Consider the following 18,514-nt stretch of genomic DNA (forward strand, 5'->3'; position numbering starts at 1 on the left):
AAAAAACAAGATATTTAAAAGTCATTCACAGAGATGCATGGATCCATAAACCCATGCAGAGGGACATGTTTATCTGCCTGGCAGTCACAGCTAGTCCATGCAACCAGCCTGTTAATGTCAATGACAAGCTGACGGTTGCTCAGATCTTCATGCACATCCTTGTGTGTACATCTTTGGAGGCCTGAGGCTCTGAATTGGGTCTGCCTGTGGTTAAATTCCCCTCGGATGTACCATTGCTGTGGCTCTGAAAAAGAGGGTTCTCCCTCGTAACGCGTAAGCCGTTTGTGATGCCATCTGGTTCCTCCAAACATCTGGTCCAGGTTGCAGGTGTCTAGAGATACTGTTCATAATTGCTGGAGTATCGATAAGCCTTGTTTTAAAGCTTGTTTGTGAGTATTATTGTTGTTATATTTTACAAATAAAAATGTTATCTTTGGTAATGCACAAGGTCGGTGCGCTCTCCTTCCCTTTTTGTAAGCCATCAGCCTGGCCTTGATTTTAACAGGATGGCTGCATGGACCGCCTGTGCCTCCTGGGTGGATAAGCACAGCCCTCTGCACAGGTGAATGGATCCATGCACCCATGTGAATGACCCCATCATGATTTAAAACAACTGAAATATCTTCATAGAGTCCACAGAGCAGATGCAGGAATTTACTTCAGAATAGTGCATGATGCAAAACCTTCACCTTTATGGAACGTAAGATGGCTACCAGAAGATAGGCTACCATGTTAACGCTATCACTATGCAGACTGGAGGCTTTAATGCAAAGTCCGGCTTCCAGTAATCACCTCCCTTCAACAGACTGAAAGGTAAATGAACAAAGGTAAAATTATAAAAAAAAGAGAAATGTGTTTGAAGGCCGCTGGAATAAAAGCAAATACAGTGAAAAAACAAAAACTACTGTGCAAATACTATGAGGCAGTGCAATTCACTGTATAAAAACAGGAGAGTCCAGCTGACCAACACAAGTGCTCTCTGGGCAGCCTGAGACCTGTCACATGACCTCCTGTGGCCTCCTCAGCGCCGCGCTTCACAGTGGTAATAGTTCTGGAAAGGTCTCTCTTCTGCGCACAGTTTCAGCGCCTGGTGTGTATGAAGGAGTAGAAGTGGAAACCGAGAGGTAAAATAATATACAAAATCTTCAGGAATGGTGCCCAGTGACTCCTGGACCTCTGGCGGCAGCTCATGATAATGATGTTTCTGCAAACACAAAAAAGATATTAGCTGTAGAATGCTGTATCCTGTTAGCCATGCATAGTAGTGGAAACTAAATATACAGGCAATATATTTCATGTGGCCAACAGAGTATATTTATAGGCACAATCTTTTGCAGATGAGGTGTAAGCAAAGGCTTCACCATGGATTTCCCGGGTACATATGTATGCGCATGCCCTGGCCAAGCAGATGTGCACAGCTGTGCACATACCCAGGCATGCGCTCGTCACCAATATTAGTGCCAAACAGCCTATTTAAATGGGGCCACTGCACTGGCAAATTGGTCAGATTTGTGCCTGACCTCTGATCTTGACCTGGCATGCTCCTGACTACGTTTGCCTGCTACCTGCCCTGACCTAGGCTTTGTCCTGGGATTCTGCTTCTGCCTCCTGTTCCTGCCTGATGTGCCTCACTGTTGCCAACACTGACCTGTGACCCGATTACTCTTATGCCTGGTCCGCCTGTCTGTTACAGACCCGGCTTGCCTGACCCTGCATTCTGCTCATTCAGCCTGCTACAGTTCCTTCAGACCTGCACGCGGTCACCTGGTTCCCTGTCCTGCACCAACGGCCAGCTGCCAGCCAAGCTCTATGCCAGTCTGTCTGCCACTGACCCATCCAGCCTGCTACATCTAGCTGCTGTTCCCGTTTCCTGACGTTCTCCCAGAGAAGTATTGGCTACTCCTAATGCAGATTACCGAACTGACCACAGGCAATCGTACCTCGCCGTACTCTTGTGGCTACTGTTCCACTATCAGTGGCCCATAAGCCAGAGCTGTACGAGAGGCCTTCCTCTTCACATCAGGTTCACCCACCAGGTACTTGACAAGTGGTTTCATGATGAAACCATGTGTGGTGCCCCCTGGCAACTGGGTTGTTAAGACAGTTCCTGGCATTGGGGTCTCCAAGACAACTTTGCAGGTTTTTTGAGTCAAACCTCCAACTATGCTCCATGCATATTCACAGGTTCCATTTCTATGGCCCTAGGCCTAGGCAGGGGTCACACTTTGCTTGCTTCTGACTTCTTCATGTACAGTGGATATAAAAAGTCTACACACCCCTCTTAAAATGTCAGGTTTCTGTTCTAGTAGGTCTTTCCTGACTTTTTCTTTCCTACAGCAAAAGCCATGGTCCCCAGAGAGCTTACAAAGCATCAGAGGGATCTCATTGTTAAAAAGTATCAGTCAGGAGAAGGGTACAAAAGAATTTCCAAGGCAATAGATATACCGTGGAACACATGGAAATCTTGGGAACAAAGAACACGGAGGATAGATGGGTTTGCATAAGAGCATATTAAATAAGGGCATTAGCCAGTGCATCCCATTAGGAAATACATTTTAAAGAGCAAATAAAAGTCCTGGGTGGTTTAACTCCAATGTAAAAATGCATATAAAAGCAATGGAGAAGGCCTTCAAAAAATACAAGGCTGAGGGATCATCATCAGCATTCAACTTTACAAAGAATGCAACAAGAAATGTAAGGGTGCAATTAGGGCGGCTAAGATAGAACACGAAAGACACATAGCGAGAAAAAAAATCCCAATAAATTCCTTATGTATATAAACAGCAAAAGAGGGAGGACAGACCATATTGGCTCCATAAAGAATGAGGAAGGGAATCTATTTACAAAGGATGGTGAGATGGCGAAGGTATTGACTTTATTCTTCTCTTCAGTCTTCACGAGAGAATCGGGGGGGCTTCAGTAACTAAAACTGCAGTGTTTATCCTTATGACACATCACAGGAAGCACCCTCATGGCTAACAGAGGACAGAATTAGAAATAGACTTGAAAAACGTAACTTTAATAAGTCACCGGGACCAGATGGCTTGCACCCGAGGGTCCTTAGAATAAAACAGGGGTTGGTGCTGGGTTGGTCTAGGGGTAGGTGAACCCACATCCCAAGGTAAACTTGCTTTGTGGAAATTGATCCTCTATTGGGACTTTAAAAGGGAACACCTACTTATAGGTCATAAGAAGTATAGAAAATATAGGGATTGTATGAAAAAGTGTTTATTAATAATGTGGATCTTACAGTAGATCTGTAGTACAAGGGGTAAATGTGCAGCAAACGTGATACATACAAAAATTGGCAATACAGAACATGCATGGATTAATTCACAATCCTAGAACTCCAATACACATAAAGTACATATGCGGGGAGTACCCGACGCGTTTCGAGCTATGCTCTTCCTCAGGGGTATCAGATTGGAATCAGCAAACAAACAGATGTGTCTATAAATTAAAAACAGTAATAACAGTCATAAACCAATTGTAAGGGAAATGTAATTAGTATACATCATCATAAAGCATATAAACAATATGAAGAAAAAATAATAATGGTAGGAAATGCGAGTATACATTATCTGTAAGAAGACACAGTGAATACTGACCATGTGGTATTGCTGGAGAGGCATGTATCTAATGCTGCATCCATAAAAAAGGAAAGAAAGGAAGGGGGGACATGACACCATCTGACGTAGGTCCTGCTCCTGGTCCACAACCCGCAAGGCCTGTGTACCCACCCGAGGCACGACAACCCGGGACCGCAATCCCCAACAGAGGGCGTCAAAAAAGCCACCAATAAGTAGAATGGTCCTGGGAGGGCTCCAGTCTGTAAGGAGCAAAGAGTGAGAGGGGGGTAGGGTAAATGAAGAGGCAAAAGGTGGTGATAAGGGGAGGGGTATTGGGGTTCGGTGAGGTCCCTGGGGGTAGAGTGTCCCACTAATAGGGGGACATCCAAACAAAGTTAGAGTAACATACCTAAGTGGGCCCATCAATTGTTTGAGGACGGAGGGTTAGAGGGGGTATGGATGAAGGACGTCTGGGCCTGAATCCTAAATGGATGTACTATCCCAAATGCTTAGATGTAGCCTGCCGGGGGTAATGTAGTGCCAGGCCAGCAGATGTACTGAACGGGGCCGGGCCAGGAAAGGCCGGCAGAGTCCAGTCTAGAAAAAATTGCAGAGGAAACGGTGAGTAAGAAAGTATATTGTGGCCCAGGTAGTGTGCGTCCAAGATATGGCTGTCTTACCTGGTGGGGTCCCCCGTGCGAGATAGTGTATCCGGAGATGGCGTTCTGACAGTGCAGGACGCCGTAATGGTCATAGAGTCGCAGCCTCTTCAAATAGTGAGGTCGCGTCCGCAATTGGTTGCGGGCGCGACCAATAGGTGGAAAGGTAGACGCCCCCCAAGCCAGAGGCGCGCGCACCGGCCCCATTGGACACCGCCGCTAATACATATGAGCGGTGACACATACCCCAGGCGTGAGGACGTGCACTGCATGGGGCGGAGCCAAGGCCCGCGCCGAAGGCCCGCGGTGCGGGAGTCGGGAGACGCCGGACCGGAATCAGGTCAGGCATCTCCCGACTCCCGCGCCGCGGGCCTTCGGCGTGGGCCTTGGCTCCGCCCCATGCAGTGCACGTCATCACGCCTGGGGTATGTGTCACCGCTCATATGTATTAGCGGCGGTGTCCAATGGGGCCGGTGCGCGCGCCTCTGGCTCGGGGGGCGTCTACCTTTCCACCTATTGGTCGCGCCCGCAACCAATTGCGGACGCGACCTCACTATTTGAAGAGGCTGCGACTCTATGACCATTACGGCGTCCTGCACTGTCAGAACGCCATCTCCGGATACACTATCTCGCACGGGGGTCCCCACCAGGTAAGACAGCCATATCTTGGACGCACACTACCTGGGCCACAATATACTTTCTTACTCACCGTTTCCTCTGCAATTTTTTCTAGACTGGACTCTGCCGGCCTTTCCTGGCCGGGCCCCGTTCAGTACATCTGCTGGCCTGGCACTAGATTACCCCCGGCAGGCTACATCCAAGCATTTGGGATAGTACATCCATTTAGGATTCAGGCACAGACGTCCTTCATCCATACCCCCTCTAACCCTCCGTCCTCAAACAATTGATGGGCCCACTTAGGTATGTTACTCTAACTTTGTTTGGATGTCCCCCTATTAGTGGGACACTCTACCCCCAGGGACCTCACCGAACCCCAATACCCCTCCCCTTATCACCACCTTTTGCCTCTTCATTTACCCTACCCCCCTCTCACTCTTTGCTCCTTACAGACTGGAGCCCTCCCAGGACCATTCTACTTATTGGTGGCTTTTTTGACACCCTCTGTTGGGGATTGCGGTCCCGGGTTGTCGTGCCTCGGGTGGGTACACAGGCCTTGCGGGTTGTGGACCAGGAGCAGGACCTACGTCAGATGGTGTCATGTCCCCCCTTCCTTTCTTTCCTTTTTTATGGATGCAGCATTAGATACATGCCTCTCCAGCAATACCACATGGTCAGTATTCACTGTGTCTTCTTACAGATAATGTATACTCGCATTTCCTACCATTATTATTTTTTCTTCATATTGTTTATATGCTTTATGATGATGTATACTAATTACATTTCCCTTACAATTGGTTTATGACTGTTATTACTGTTTTTAATTTATAGACACATCTGTTTGTTTGCTGATTCCAATCTGATACCCCTGAGGAAGAGCATAGCTCGAAACGCGTCGGGTACTCCCCGCATATGTACTTTATGTGTATTGGAGTTCTAGGATTGTGAATTAATCCATGCATGTTCTGTATTGCCAATTTTTGTATGTATCACGTTTGCTGCACATTTACCCCTTGTACTACAGATCTACTGTAAGATCCACATTATTAATAAACACTTTTTCATACAATCCCTATATTTTCTATACTTCTTATGACCTATAAGTAGGTGTTCCCTTTTAAAGTCCCAATAGAGGATCAATTTCCACAAAGCGAGGGTCCTTAGGGAACTCAGTCAAGTAATTGTCAGACCATTGTTCCTAATTTTTACTGACAGTCTACTGACTGGAATGGTACCAGCTGATTGGAGAAAAGTCAACGTAGCACCAATATTTAAAGAAGGGCCAAAATACATCCCTGGGAATTACAGACCAGTTAGCCTAACATCAATAGTATGCAAGCTCTTGGAGGGGATAAGGGACTATATACAAGATTTTAGTAATGAAAACGGTATCATTATCAGTAATCAGCATGGATTCATGAAGAACCATTCTTGCCAAACCAATCTATTAACCTTCTGTGAGGAGGTGAGCTGCCATCTAGATAAAAGGAGGCCCATAGATGTGGTGTATCTGGATTTTGCAAAAGAATTTGATACAGTTCCCCATAAACGTTTACTGTGCAATGTAAGGTCCGTTGGCATGGACCATAGGGGTGAGTACATGGATTGAAAACTGGCTACAAGGGCGAGTTCAGAAGGTAGTGATAAATGGGGAGTACTCAGAATGGTCAGGGGTGGAAAGGGGGGGGGGGGGGGCAATCTTATTTAATTTGTTCATAAATTAACTGGACGATGGGGTAAACAGTTCAATCTCTGTTTTTGAGGACCATACTAAGCTAAGCAGGGCAATAACTTCTCTGCAGGATGTGGAAACCTTGCATGTAGATCTGAACAAATTAATGTTGTGGGCAACTACATGGCAAATGAGGTTTAATGTGGAAAAATGTAAAATAACGCATTTGGGAGGCAAAAATATGAATGCAATCTACTCACTAGGGGGAGAACCTCTGGGGGAATCAAGGATGGAAAAGGACCTGGAGGTCCTAGTAGATGATAGGCTCAGCAATGGCATGCAATGCCAAGCTGCTGCTAACAAAGCAAACAGAATATTGGCATGCATTAAAAATGGGATTAACTCCAGGGATAAAGCTATAATTCTCCCACTCTACAAGACTCTGGTCCGGCCTCACCTTGAGTATGCTGTCCAGTTCTGGGCACCAGTCCTCAGGAAGGATGTGCTGGAAATGGAGCTAGTACAGAGAAGGGCAACAAAACTAATAAAGGGACTGGAGGACGTTAGTTATGAAGAAAGGTTACGAGCTCTGAGCTTATTTTCTCTGGAGAAGAGACGCTTGAGAGGGGATATGATTTCATTTTACAAATACCGTGTGACCCCACAATAGGAATAAAACTTTTCCACGAAAGGGAGTTTAACCACTTAAGGACCGCCTAACGCCGATTTACGTCGGCAAGGCGGCACGGGCAGGCAAAATCACGTACATGTACGTGATTTGCCTCTCGCGGGTGGGGGGTCCGATCGGACCCCCCCCCGGTGCCCGAAGCGGTCCCGTTCTGTTCCCCGGCGATCCGAGATGAGGGGGAGGCCATCCGTTCGTGGCCCCCCCCTCGCGATCGCCGCCGGCCAATGGGAACACTCCTTTGCTGCTGTATGCTAAACAGCAGCAAAGGAAATGATGTCATCTCCCCTCGGCTCGGTATTTTCCGTTCCAGCGCCGAGGGGAGAAGACATCAATGTGAGTGCACAACACACTACACACACAGTAGAACATGCCAGGCATACAAAACACCCCGATCCCCCCCCCGATCGCCCCCCGATCCCCCCCCAATCACCCCCCCCCCCCCTGTCACAAACTGACACCAGCAGGTTTTTTTTTTTTTTTTTTTTTTTTTTTTCTGATTACTGCATAGTGTCAGTTTGTGACAGTTACAGTGTTGGGACAGTTAGTATTACCCCCCTTTAGGTCTAGGGTACCCCCCTAACCCCCCCTAATAAAGTTTTAACCCCTTGATCACCCCCCGTCACCAGTGTTGCTAAGCGATCATTTTTCTGATCGCTGTATTAGTGTCGCTGGTGACGCTAGTTAGTGAGGTAAATATTTAGGTTCGCCGTCAGCGTTTTATAGTGACAGGGACCCCCATATACTACCTAATAAATGTTTTAACCCCTTGATTGCCCCCTAGTTAACCCTTTCACCACTGATCACCGTATAACCGTTACGGGTGACGCTGGTTAGTTTGTTTATTTTTTATAGTGTCAGGGCACCCGCCGTTTATTACCTAATAAAGGTTTAGCCCCCTGATCGCCCGGCGGTGATATGCGTCGCCCCAGGCAGCGTCAGATTAGCGCCAGTACCGCTAACACCCACGCACGCAGCATGCGCCTCCCTTAGTGGTATAGTATCTGATCGGATCAATATCTGATCTGATCAGATCTATACTAGCGTCCCCAGCAGTTTAGGGTTCCCAAAAACACAGTGTTAGCGGGATCAGCCCAGATACCCGCTAGCACCTGCGTTTTGCCCCTCCGCCCAGCCCACCCAAGTGCAGTATCGATCGATCACTGTCACTTACAAAACACTAAACGCATAACTGCAGCGTTCGCAGAGTCAGGCCTGATCCCTGCGATCGCTAACAGTTTTTTTGGTAGCATTTTGGTGAACTGGCAAGCAAGCACCAGGCAGCGTCAGGTTAGCGCCAGTACCGCTAACACCCACGCACGCACCGTACACCTCCCTTAGTGGTATAGTATCTGATCGGATCAATATCTGATCCGATCAGATCTATACTAGCGTCCCCAGCAGTTTAGGGTTCCCAAAAACGCAGTGTTAGCGGGATCAGCCCAGATACCTGCTAGCACCTGCGTTTTGCCCCTCCGCCCAGCCCACCCAAGTGCAGTATCGATCGATCACTGACACTTACAAGGCACTAAACGCATAACTGCAGCGTTCGCAGAGTCAGGCCTGATCCCTGCGATCGCTAACAGTTTTTTTGGTAGCATTTTGGTGAACTAGCAAGCACCGGCCCCAGGCAGCGTCAGGTTAGCGCCAGTACCACTAACACCCACGCACGCAGCATACGCCTCCTTTAGTGGTATAGTATCTGAACGGATCAATATCTGATCCGATCAGATCAGATCTATACTAGCGTCCCCAGCAGTTTAGGGTTCCCAAAAACGCAGTGTTAGCGGGATCAACCCAGATACCTGCTAGCACCTGCGTTTTGCCCCTCCGCCCGGCCCAGTCCAGCCCACCCAAGTGCAGTATCGATCGATCACTGTCACTTACAAAACACTAAACGCATAACTGCAGCGTTCGCAGAGTCAGGCCTGATCCCTGCGATCGCTAACAGTTTTTTTGGAAGCTTTTTATTGAACTGGCAAGCACCAGCGGCCTAGTACACCCCGGTCATAGTCAAACCAGCACTGCAGTAACACTTGGTGACGTGGCGAGTCCCATAAGTGCAGTTCAAGCTGGTGAGGTGGCAAGCACAAGTAGTGTCCCGCTGCCACCAAAAAGACAAACACAGGCCCGTCGTGCCCATAGTGCCCTTCCTGCTGCATTCGCCAATCCTAATTGGGAACCCACCACTTCTGCAGCGCCCGTACTTCCCCCATTCACATCCCCCAACGAAATGCAGTCGGCTGCATGAGAGGCATTTTTATGTGCTCCCGAGTACCCCTACCCAACGAACCCCCCCCAAAAAGATGTTGTGTCTGCAGCAAACGCGGATATAGGCGTGACACCCGCTATTATTGTCCCTTCTGTCCTGACAATCCTGGTCTTTGCATTGGTGAATGTTTTGAACGCTACCATACACTAGTTGAGTATTAGCGTAGGGTACAGCATTGCACAGACTAGGCACACTTTCACAGGGTCTCCCAAGATGCCATCGCATTTTGAGAGACCCGAACCTGGAACCGGTTACAGTTATAAAAGTTAGTTACAAAAAAAGTGTAAAAAAAAAAAAAAATATATATAAAATAAAAAAAAATAGTTGTCGTTTTATTGTTCTCTCTCTCTATTCTCTCTCTCTATTGTTCTGCTCTTTTTTTACTGTATTCTATTCTGCAGTGTTTTATTGTTATTGTTATTGTTATTGTTATTGTTATTATGTTTTATCATGTTTGTTTTTCAGGTATGTAATTATTTATACTTTATTGTTTACTGTGCTTTATTGTTAACCATTTTTTTGTCTTCAGGTACGCCATTCACAACTTTGAGTGGTTATACCAGAATGATGCCTGCAGGTTTAGGTATCATCTTGGTATCATTCTTTTCAGCCAGCGGTCGGCTTTCATGTAAAAGCAATCCTAGCGGCTAATTAGCCTCTAGACTGCCTTTACAAGCCGTGGGAGGGAATGCCCCCCCCCCCACCGTCTTCCGTGTTTTTCTCTGGCTCTCCTGTCTCAACAGGGAACCTGAGAATGCAGCCGGTGATTCAGCCAGCTGACCATAGAGCTGATCAGAGACAAGAGTGGCTCCAAACATCTCTATGGCCTAAGAAACCGGAAGCTACGAGCATTTTATGACTTAGATTTCGCCGGATGTAAATAGCGCCATTGGGAAATTGGGGAAGCATTTTATCACACCGATCTTGGTGTGGTCAGATGCTTTGAGGGCAGAGGAGAGATCTAGGGTCTAATAGACCCCAATTTTTTCAAAAAAGAGTACCTGTCACTACCTATTGCTATCATAGGGGATATTTACATTCCCCGAGATAACAATAAAAATGATTTAAAAAAAAAAAAAATGAAAGGAACAGTTTAAAAATAAGATAAAAAAGCAAAAAAATAATAAAGAAAAAAAAAAAAAAAAAAAAAAGCACCCCTGTCGCCCCCTGCTCTTGCGCTAAGGCGAACGCAAGCGGCGGTCTGTCGTCAAACGTAAACAGCAATTGCACCATGCATGTGAGGTATCGCCGCGAAGGTCAGATCGAGGGCAGTAATTTTTGCAGTAGACCTCCTCTGTAGATCTAAAGTGGTAACCTGTAAAGGCTTTTAAAGGCTTTTAAAAATGTATTTATTTTGTTGCCACTGCACGTTTGTGCGCAATTGTAAAGCATGTCATGTTTGGTATCCATGTACTCGGTCTAAGATCATCTTTTTTATTTCATCAAACATTTGGGCAATATAGTGTGTTTTAGTGCATTAAAATTTAAAAAAGTGTGTTTTTTCCCCAAAAAATGCGTTTGAAAAATCGCTGCGCAAATACTGTGTGAAAAAAAAAAATGAAACACCCACCATTTTAATCTGTAGGGCATTTGCTTTAAAAAAATATATAATGTTTGGGGGTTCAAAGTAATTTTCTTGCAAAAAAAAAAAAACTTTTTCATGTAAAAAATAAGTGTCAGAAAGGGCTTTGTCTTCAAGTGGTTAGAAGAGTGGGTGATGTGTGACATAAGCTTCTAAATGTTGTGCATAAAATGCCAGGACAGTTCAAAACCCCCCCAAATGACCCCATTTTGGAAAGTAGACACCCCAAGCTATTTGCTGAGAGGCATGTCGAGTCCATGGAATATTTTATATTGCGACACAAGTTGCGGGAAAGAGACAAATTTTTTTTTTTTTTTTTTTTTTTTTGCACAAAGTTGTCACTAAATGATATATTGCTCAAACATGCCATGGGGATTTGTGAAATTACACCCCAAAATACATTCTGCTGCTTCTCCTGAGTACGGGGATACCACATGTGTGAGACTTTTTGGGAGCCTAGCCGTGTACGGGACCCCGAAAACCAAGCACCGCCTTCAGGCTTTCTAAGGGGCGTGAATTTTTGATTTCACTCCTCACTGCCTATCACAGTTTCGGAGGCCATGGAATGCCCAGGTGGCACAAAACCCCCCCAAATGACCCCATTTTGGAAAGTAGACACCCCAAGCTATTTGCTGAGAGGTATAGTGAGTATTTTGCAGACCTCACTTTTTGTCACAAAGTTTTGAAATTTGAAAAAAGAAAAAAAAAAAAAGTTTTTTCTTGTCTTTCTTCATTTTCAAAAACAAATGAGAGCTGCAAAATACTCACCATGCCTCTCAGCAAATAGCTTGGGGTGTCTACTTTCCAAAATGGGGTCATTTGGGGGGGGTTTGTGCCACCTGGGCATTCCATGGCCTCCGAAACGGTGTTAGGCAGTGAAGAGTAAAATCAAAAATTCACGCCCTTAAAAACGCTGAAGGCGGTGATTGGTTTTCGGGGCCCCGTACGCGGCTAGGCTCCCAAAAAGTCCCACACATGTGGTATCCCCATACTCAGGAGAAGCAGCTAAATGTATTTTGGGGTGCAATTCCACATAGGCCCATGGCCTGTGTGAGCAATATATCATTTAGTGACAACTTTGTGCAAAAAAAAAAAAAAAAAAAAAAAAGTGTCACTTTCCCGCAACTTGTGTCAAAATATAAAATATTCCATGGACTCAATATGCCTCTCAGCAAATAGCTTGGGGTGTCTACTTTCCAAAATGGGGTCATTTGGGGGGGGGTTGTGCCACCTGGGCATTCCATGGCCTCCGAAACTGTGATAGGCAGTGAAGAGTGAAATCAAAAAGTTACACCCTTAGAAATCCTGAAGGCGGTGATTGGTTTTCGGGGTCCCATACGCGGCTAGGCTCCCAAAAAGTCCCACACATGTGGTATCCCCGTACTCAGGAGAAGTAGCTGAATATATTTTGGGGTGCAATTCCACATAGGCCCATGGCCTGTGTGAGCAATATATCATTTAGTGACAACTTTTTGTAAATATTTTTTTTTTTTTTTTTTTTTGTCATTATTCAATCACTTGGGACAAAAAAAATAAATATTCAATGGGTTCAACATGCCTATCAGCAATTTCCTTGGGGTGTCTACTTTCCAAAATGGGGTCATTTGGGGGGGTTTTGTACTGCCCTGCCATTTTAGCACCTCAAGAAATGACATAGGCAGTCATAAACTAAAAGCTGTGTAAATTCCAGAAAATGTACCCTAGTTTGTAGACGCTATAACTTTTGCGCAAACCAATAAATATACGCTTATTGACATTTTTTTTACCAAAGACATGTGGCCGAATACATTTTGGCCTAAATGTATGACTAAAATTGAGTTTATTGGATTTTTTTTATAACAAAAAGTAGAAAATATCATTTTTTTTCAAAATTTTCGGTCTTTTTCCGTTTATAGCGCAAAAAATAAAAACTGCAGAAGTGATCAAATACCATCAAAAGAAAGCTCTATTTGTGGGAAGAAAAGGACGCAAATTTCGTTTGGGTACAGCATTGCATAACCGCGCAATTAGCAGTTAAAGCGACGCAGTGCCAAATTGGAAAAAGACCTCTGGTCCTTAGGCAGCATAATGGTCCGGGGCTCAAGTGGTTAAGAAGAAACGTGGCCACTCATTAAAATTAGAAGAAAAGAGGTTAAACCTTAAACTGCGTAGAGGGCTCTTTACTGTATGAGCGTCAAGGATGTGGAATCCCCTTCCACAGGTGGTGGTCTCAGCAGGGAGCATCATTAGTTTAAAAAAACTTTTAGATAAGCACCTGAACGACCACAACATACAGGGATATACAATGTAATACTGACATATAATCACAGGACTTGATGGACTTGTCTCTTTTTTCAACCTCATCTACTATGTAACACAGTCCTCATCAAGTAGAGGAAATATGGCACAACAGTAACATTACAAAGAACTGGATGTCCCTCCAAAATCGAGGCCTACAGCAACATTAAAGGAGCTGCAGGAATATCTAGCAAGTATTGGCTGTGTGGTACATGTGACAACAATCTCCTGTATTCAGCATATGTCTGGGCTATGGGGTAGAGTGGCATAACAGAAGCCTTTTCTTACGAAGAAAAACATCCAAGCCCAGCAAAAACACATCTGAAGTCTCCCAAAGGCACGTGGGAAAAAATTTGTTATGATCTGATGAAACCAAGGTTGAACTTTTTGGCCATAATTAAAAAAGATATGTTTGGCACAAAAACAACACTGCACATCGCCAAAAGAACACCATACCCACCGTGAGACATGGTGGTGGCAGCATCATGCTTTGGGGCTGTTTTTCTTCAGCTGGAACAGGGGCCTTAGTCAAGGTAGAGTGAATTATAACCAGTTCCAAATACCAGTCAATATTGGCACAAAACCTTCAGGCTTCTGCTAGAAAGCTGAACATGAAGGAGAACTTCACCTTTCAGCATTAGAACGACCCAAAACATACATCCAAATCAACAAAAGGAATGGCTTCACCAGAAGAAGAAGAAAGTTTTAGAATGGCCCAGCCAGAGCCCAGACCTGAATCCGATTGAAAATCTGTGGGGTGATCTGAAGGGGGCTGTGCACAGGAGAGGTCCTCAAAATCTGACAGATTTGGAATATTTTTGCAAAGAAGAGTGGGCAAATATTGCCAAGTCAAGATGTGCCATGCTGATAGACTCATACCCAAAAAGACTGAGTGCTGTAATAAAATCAAAAGGTGCTTCAACAAAGTATTAGTGTAAGGGTGTGCACACTTATGCAACCATAATATTTTATTTTTTTATTTTTACTTACCTCCACCTAAAAGATTTCAGTTTGTTGTTCAACTGAGTTGTACAGTTTATAGGTCACATTAAAGGTGGAAAAAGTTCTGAAATTATTTATCTTTGTCTTTTTTTTATATCACCGAAACCTGACATTTTAACAGGGGTATGTAGACTTTTTTTTATATCCACTGTAGCTCCAGGTTCAATCCCTAGGACAGTCATGTCCCACACCTGGGGCACATGCTCCAGAGGTGGTCAGTTTGCAAGGGCAGTTCTCTGGAAGAACTTTACCAGTCACCAATGGCTGGCCCACCATCATTAAACCCACGCTCACCTCTGTCCAAACCGACTGGTGGAGTGCACTCTATTGGCTGTGCCCCTCTTGTATCATGAAGACTACATGACTAGTCCAGCATATTGAAATACAGCCTTGCTGTTGCTCCCAACTGCCTGCAGTCATACAACAAACTAAGCCCTCTACAGATGCAGATAGTCCTTCCTGAACACATCAACGAGACCTTCTTCAGCTTATGTATTTTACTGAACAAGTAATCGGTTTACCAAGTAACTAATGCTTTGCTTTGTGTGACAGTTGCGGCAACTTGGTGTAAAGTCATGAACGTGAATATTTAAATCTTATGCGTTACTTTGTCAGGATCAAGTTCCTTTGGAGGGGTGCTATGGTCCTCACAGTAATGAAATAAACTGGTTTTATAGGCAGAAGTTTTTTTTACCTTCATGAAGGTAAAAAAACCTTTTGGGTGCAGCTCCTCCTCCCCCCTATACTTACCTGAGCCCTATCTTGATCCAGCGATGTGCATGAGAGCAGAGTCTCTCCTAGGTCTCGCTCCCCTCACTGGCTTACACAACAGCGGGAGCCATTGGCTGTTGTCAATCACATCCAGTAAGCCAATAAGAAGAGGGCACAGGGAGGGGCTGAGTGTGTGAATGGAACAGGAGCGTGGCTTGGGAGCGAGCCTGTGTGCCCCAATAGCAAGTATAATGTTTATTATTTTAGGTACAAAAAAAAAATTAAAATAAATAATAATCCTTTAGAGTCAATTTAAGAAGAATCGCTCCATCGCTCTTTCATTTATTTTCTATTCTGTGGGCCTGTAGCCTACATGCTAATCCCCAGGGGGGGGAAAGCAAGCACATGACTTTTTTCTCCGTCTTTCTCATATTCTTGCCAGACAACATTTTACTGTCCTCAGGCGTGAGGTCTACTTGCTTGTTCCCAAGAGAAACACAGCCACGTGCATACTGTCTGCACTTAGCCTGGATACACTTTAATAGATCCTTTTTAAGTACTCACAGCATAGGCCTACTAGTGTTCCCAATGCTGAACACAATTCAGTCCTGTGCAAGGCTTGCCTAGTGCACAGAGCCATGTAGCAATCATGTGATTACTCAGTTCTCTGTGCCCTGAGTGATCGCCGACATGTAGTACCGCCTGGCATTACTCAATAGCGCATATCTGAGGAAGGCAGGCTGTCGCAGAAAGTGCCACATCACAACCCTCCTTACCCCCCCTCCCCCCCTCCACTACACATGCTTCAAGAAGGAAATTAAGGAATTAAGGGGCATATTTGTAAAGAAGTGGATCTGACATTCACCAAACACTGCTTTATGAATATGTCCTATGTTTTTGAAAGCTCCCACCTCAAAATATATTCAGCTAGCTACATAAAAATGATCATCTACAGGGTTCCCATAAAAAACATTCACGATGCAATACGAAATTCTTTACCGGTCATGTTGAGCTAAACTGAAACGGTAAGCCAAATAGGTTATGTAAAGCCAATTTTGGATTGCAGGTTGTATCCCAGCTGGGTAGATTTACCTTATTTCTCCTGGGGACAATTGTCATTGAGACAAAAAGTGATGTGAAATCCATTTTAGAGTTGTCAACAGAACAAGAGATGAGGGCAAATCTATTAATGGGAATATATGTCCTGGTGACAACTTAGAAAAGGTTTTACTACTCGCTTTCTGTTGCATCTCCTAGACAGGAAGTGAAGGGAAAGCTCCTCAACAAGACACATAGTAATTAAGCAAACTGACAGGATTTTTAACCCTTCACTTAAATGTGTCCCTAGGGGATGCTTTCTAACTGTGTGGGGGGTGGACTGACTGGGAGAACACAGAGATCAGTGTTCTTGCTTAGCAGGAACACAAGATCACTGTGTTCTCCCCTGTCAGAATGGCGATCTGCCTTGTTTACATAACTGCATCATTTTTGCTTACACGCGATTGGACCATAGAAGTCAGCAGAGCTTCCCTCAATTACTAAGCTCTGGAGCAACTGCACTTGCGAAATGCACAGTCTATTTGCCTTTAGTGAATCAACCCCAATTCCCCCATTCTATACTAAACCAGCAAACAGCTTAAATCCTTCATGTAGCGAAGCTTACCTTATTTCTCATAGCTCTTAGCAGATCTCGTACAGAATTCCCTTTGTAGGAACGGAACTTTCTGAGATCTATGTAGAAAGATGGAAAGAGAAGATGAAAATTAAATATAAATACAGGGAGCTTTAACCTTTTGTCTCCAGGAACTATGTCACTTTAAATAGAACAAACCTCAGTAACCAATAGCATTTAAAAAAAGATTCTGTATATTTTCTATTTTAAATATATAAAGTTCATAAATAAAAGAAAACCCTTTTTTTTAATATCTTTTACTTGACGTAAATATAAAATACTGCATATGAATAGTTTATATACTGTATACCTGTCTGAACCCAGCAGGTGATATGCAGAAAAGTCTTCACGGGTTGAAAATTGTTGGTTTTACTGCTGAGCCGTGAATACAGATCCAATAGCTGGATCTCTGGTTACACATACTATATATCTGAAAGATGCAGAGGAGGGATGCGCATCTAGATCTTTAGTCTGCCAGAGCGATCCACAAATGCAAGTGCTGGGCTTCTTATTAGACAACCCACCTTGTACTATATACACCAGCGAATAGCTCCCGATGTAAAATGTTTATTGCTAAAATAAGGCTCTTATCAAAATAACTAGATAAAAGATCAGGTTATGCATTTTAAACTTTCAATAAAACATTAACATAAAATTTACCAATAAACATTTGTCTACATTTTTCACTCTGCTGCTGAATCGGTGGTGTCCTACTCAGAACGCTGATATAAAGGACTACTGTCAACCAATTTGTTCTTTATTAACTGTTACCTTGCAAAGTCTAAAACAAATCATATTTAAAAGAGAAGTGCAGGTATAAGAAAAAAAAACAAAAAAAACAAAAAAAACAAAACAATTATACTCACCTAGGTGGATGCAGCATCGATCCGATGCTGCATCTGTTCCCTACAGCCTCTATGACCGAGAACCGAGCAATCAAAGATGTCTGATCTCTCAGTCTTCAGTAAGCAGAAAATCACTGGCTCTCTGCTCTGTCACTCCAGCGCTAACTGGAGCGCTGGGCTGAGGAGGGGGCAGAAGCGGTTGGCTGAGAGGCTGAGCTAGCTGCTGGTTCAGGCAACTGGGTGGATCCTCACATTAAAGCGGAGCTCCACCCAAAAGGGGAAGTTCCGCTTTAAGCATTTCTCCCCCCCTCCTATGCCACATTTGGCATATCTTTTTTTAATTTAATTTATTTATTTATATTTTTTTGGGGGGGCGGGGGGGGGGGTGGGTACCTAATTTTGACAGGTACCTGCTCCCACTTCCGCTCGAATCGCCTAGACAGCCCGAGCGGAAGTTCTGCTCTCCCCCTCCCTCCCTGCAATCTTCTGGGACATGTTACAGGTCCCAGAAGTTTGCCCGACCAATGAGGAGGAGCAGTGCAACTCGCGCATGTGCAGTGCGCACACGGCTGTGAAGCCACACGCTGTCACGCCTGAGTGCCCAACACTTGTAGTGCCGGCGCCAGGAAGAAGAGAGGTTTGGGCGGCCGCATCGCTGGAACAGATGAGTGTGTGTTTATTAAAAGTCAGCAGCTACACTTTTTGTAGCTGCTAACTCTTAATAAACACAAAAACAACTGAAACTCTGCTTTAAAGTAGGGATCTCTCCAGAGGCTGGACGTTTGAGTGACATCAGCAGACATCGAGCTTAAATGGGTCACAAGAGTGCAGCACTTCGTTCTACACTCCTGTGATCCCCAGGAGAGGCAGGAGCAAAAGAGCTTAGTTCCTACTTCTCCTTTAACCACTTCAAAATTTGCCCCCTTCCTGACCAGGCCATTTTTGCGATA

At 44.7% G+C, this 18,514-nt stretch overlaps 1 protein-coding gene across 1 annotated transcript in view; it reads right to left on the minus strand.

Annotated features, from left to right (window-relative positions):
* Window positions 1–380: 380 nt before the first annotated feature.
* The window catches only part of ERN2 (endoplasmic reticulum to nucleus signaling 2), a 105,344-nt gene continuing 87,210 nt past the window's right edge, over window positions 381–18,514 (minus strand). The window contains exons 21-22 of the mRNA XM_073636534.1: window positions 16,711–16,778; window positions 381–1,204 (exon numbers count right to left, since the gene is read on the minus strand). Of these exons, the coding sequence (XP_073492635.1) occupies window positions 1,022–1,204; window positions 16,711–16,778 (251 nt within the window). The 3' untranslated portion in view covers window positions 381–1,021. The remainder of the gene's footprint in view (window positions 1,205–16,710; window positions 16,779–18,514) is intronic.

The sequence above is a fragment of the Aquarana catesbeiana genome, linkage group LG06 (genome assembly GCF_042186555.1).
Source record: "Aquarana catesbeiana isolate 2022-GZ linkage group LG06, ASM4218655v1, whole genome shotgun sequence".
In the NCBI taxonomy this organism is placed as follows: Eukaryota; Metazoa; Chordata; class Amphibia; order Anura; family Ranidae; genus Aquarana; species Aquarana catesbeiana.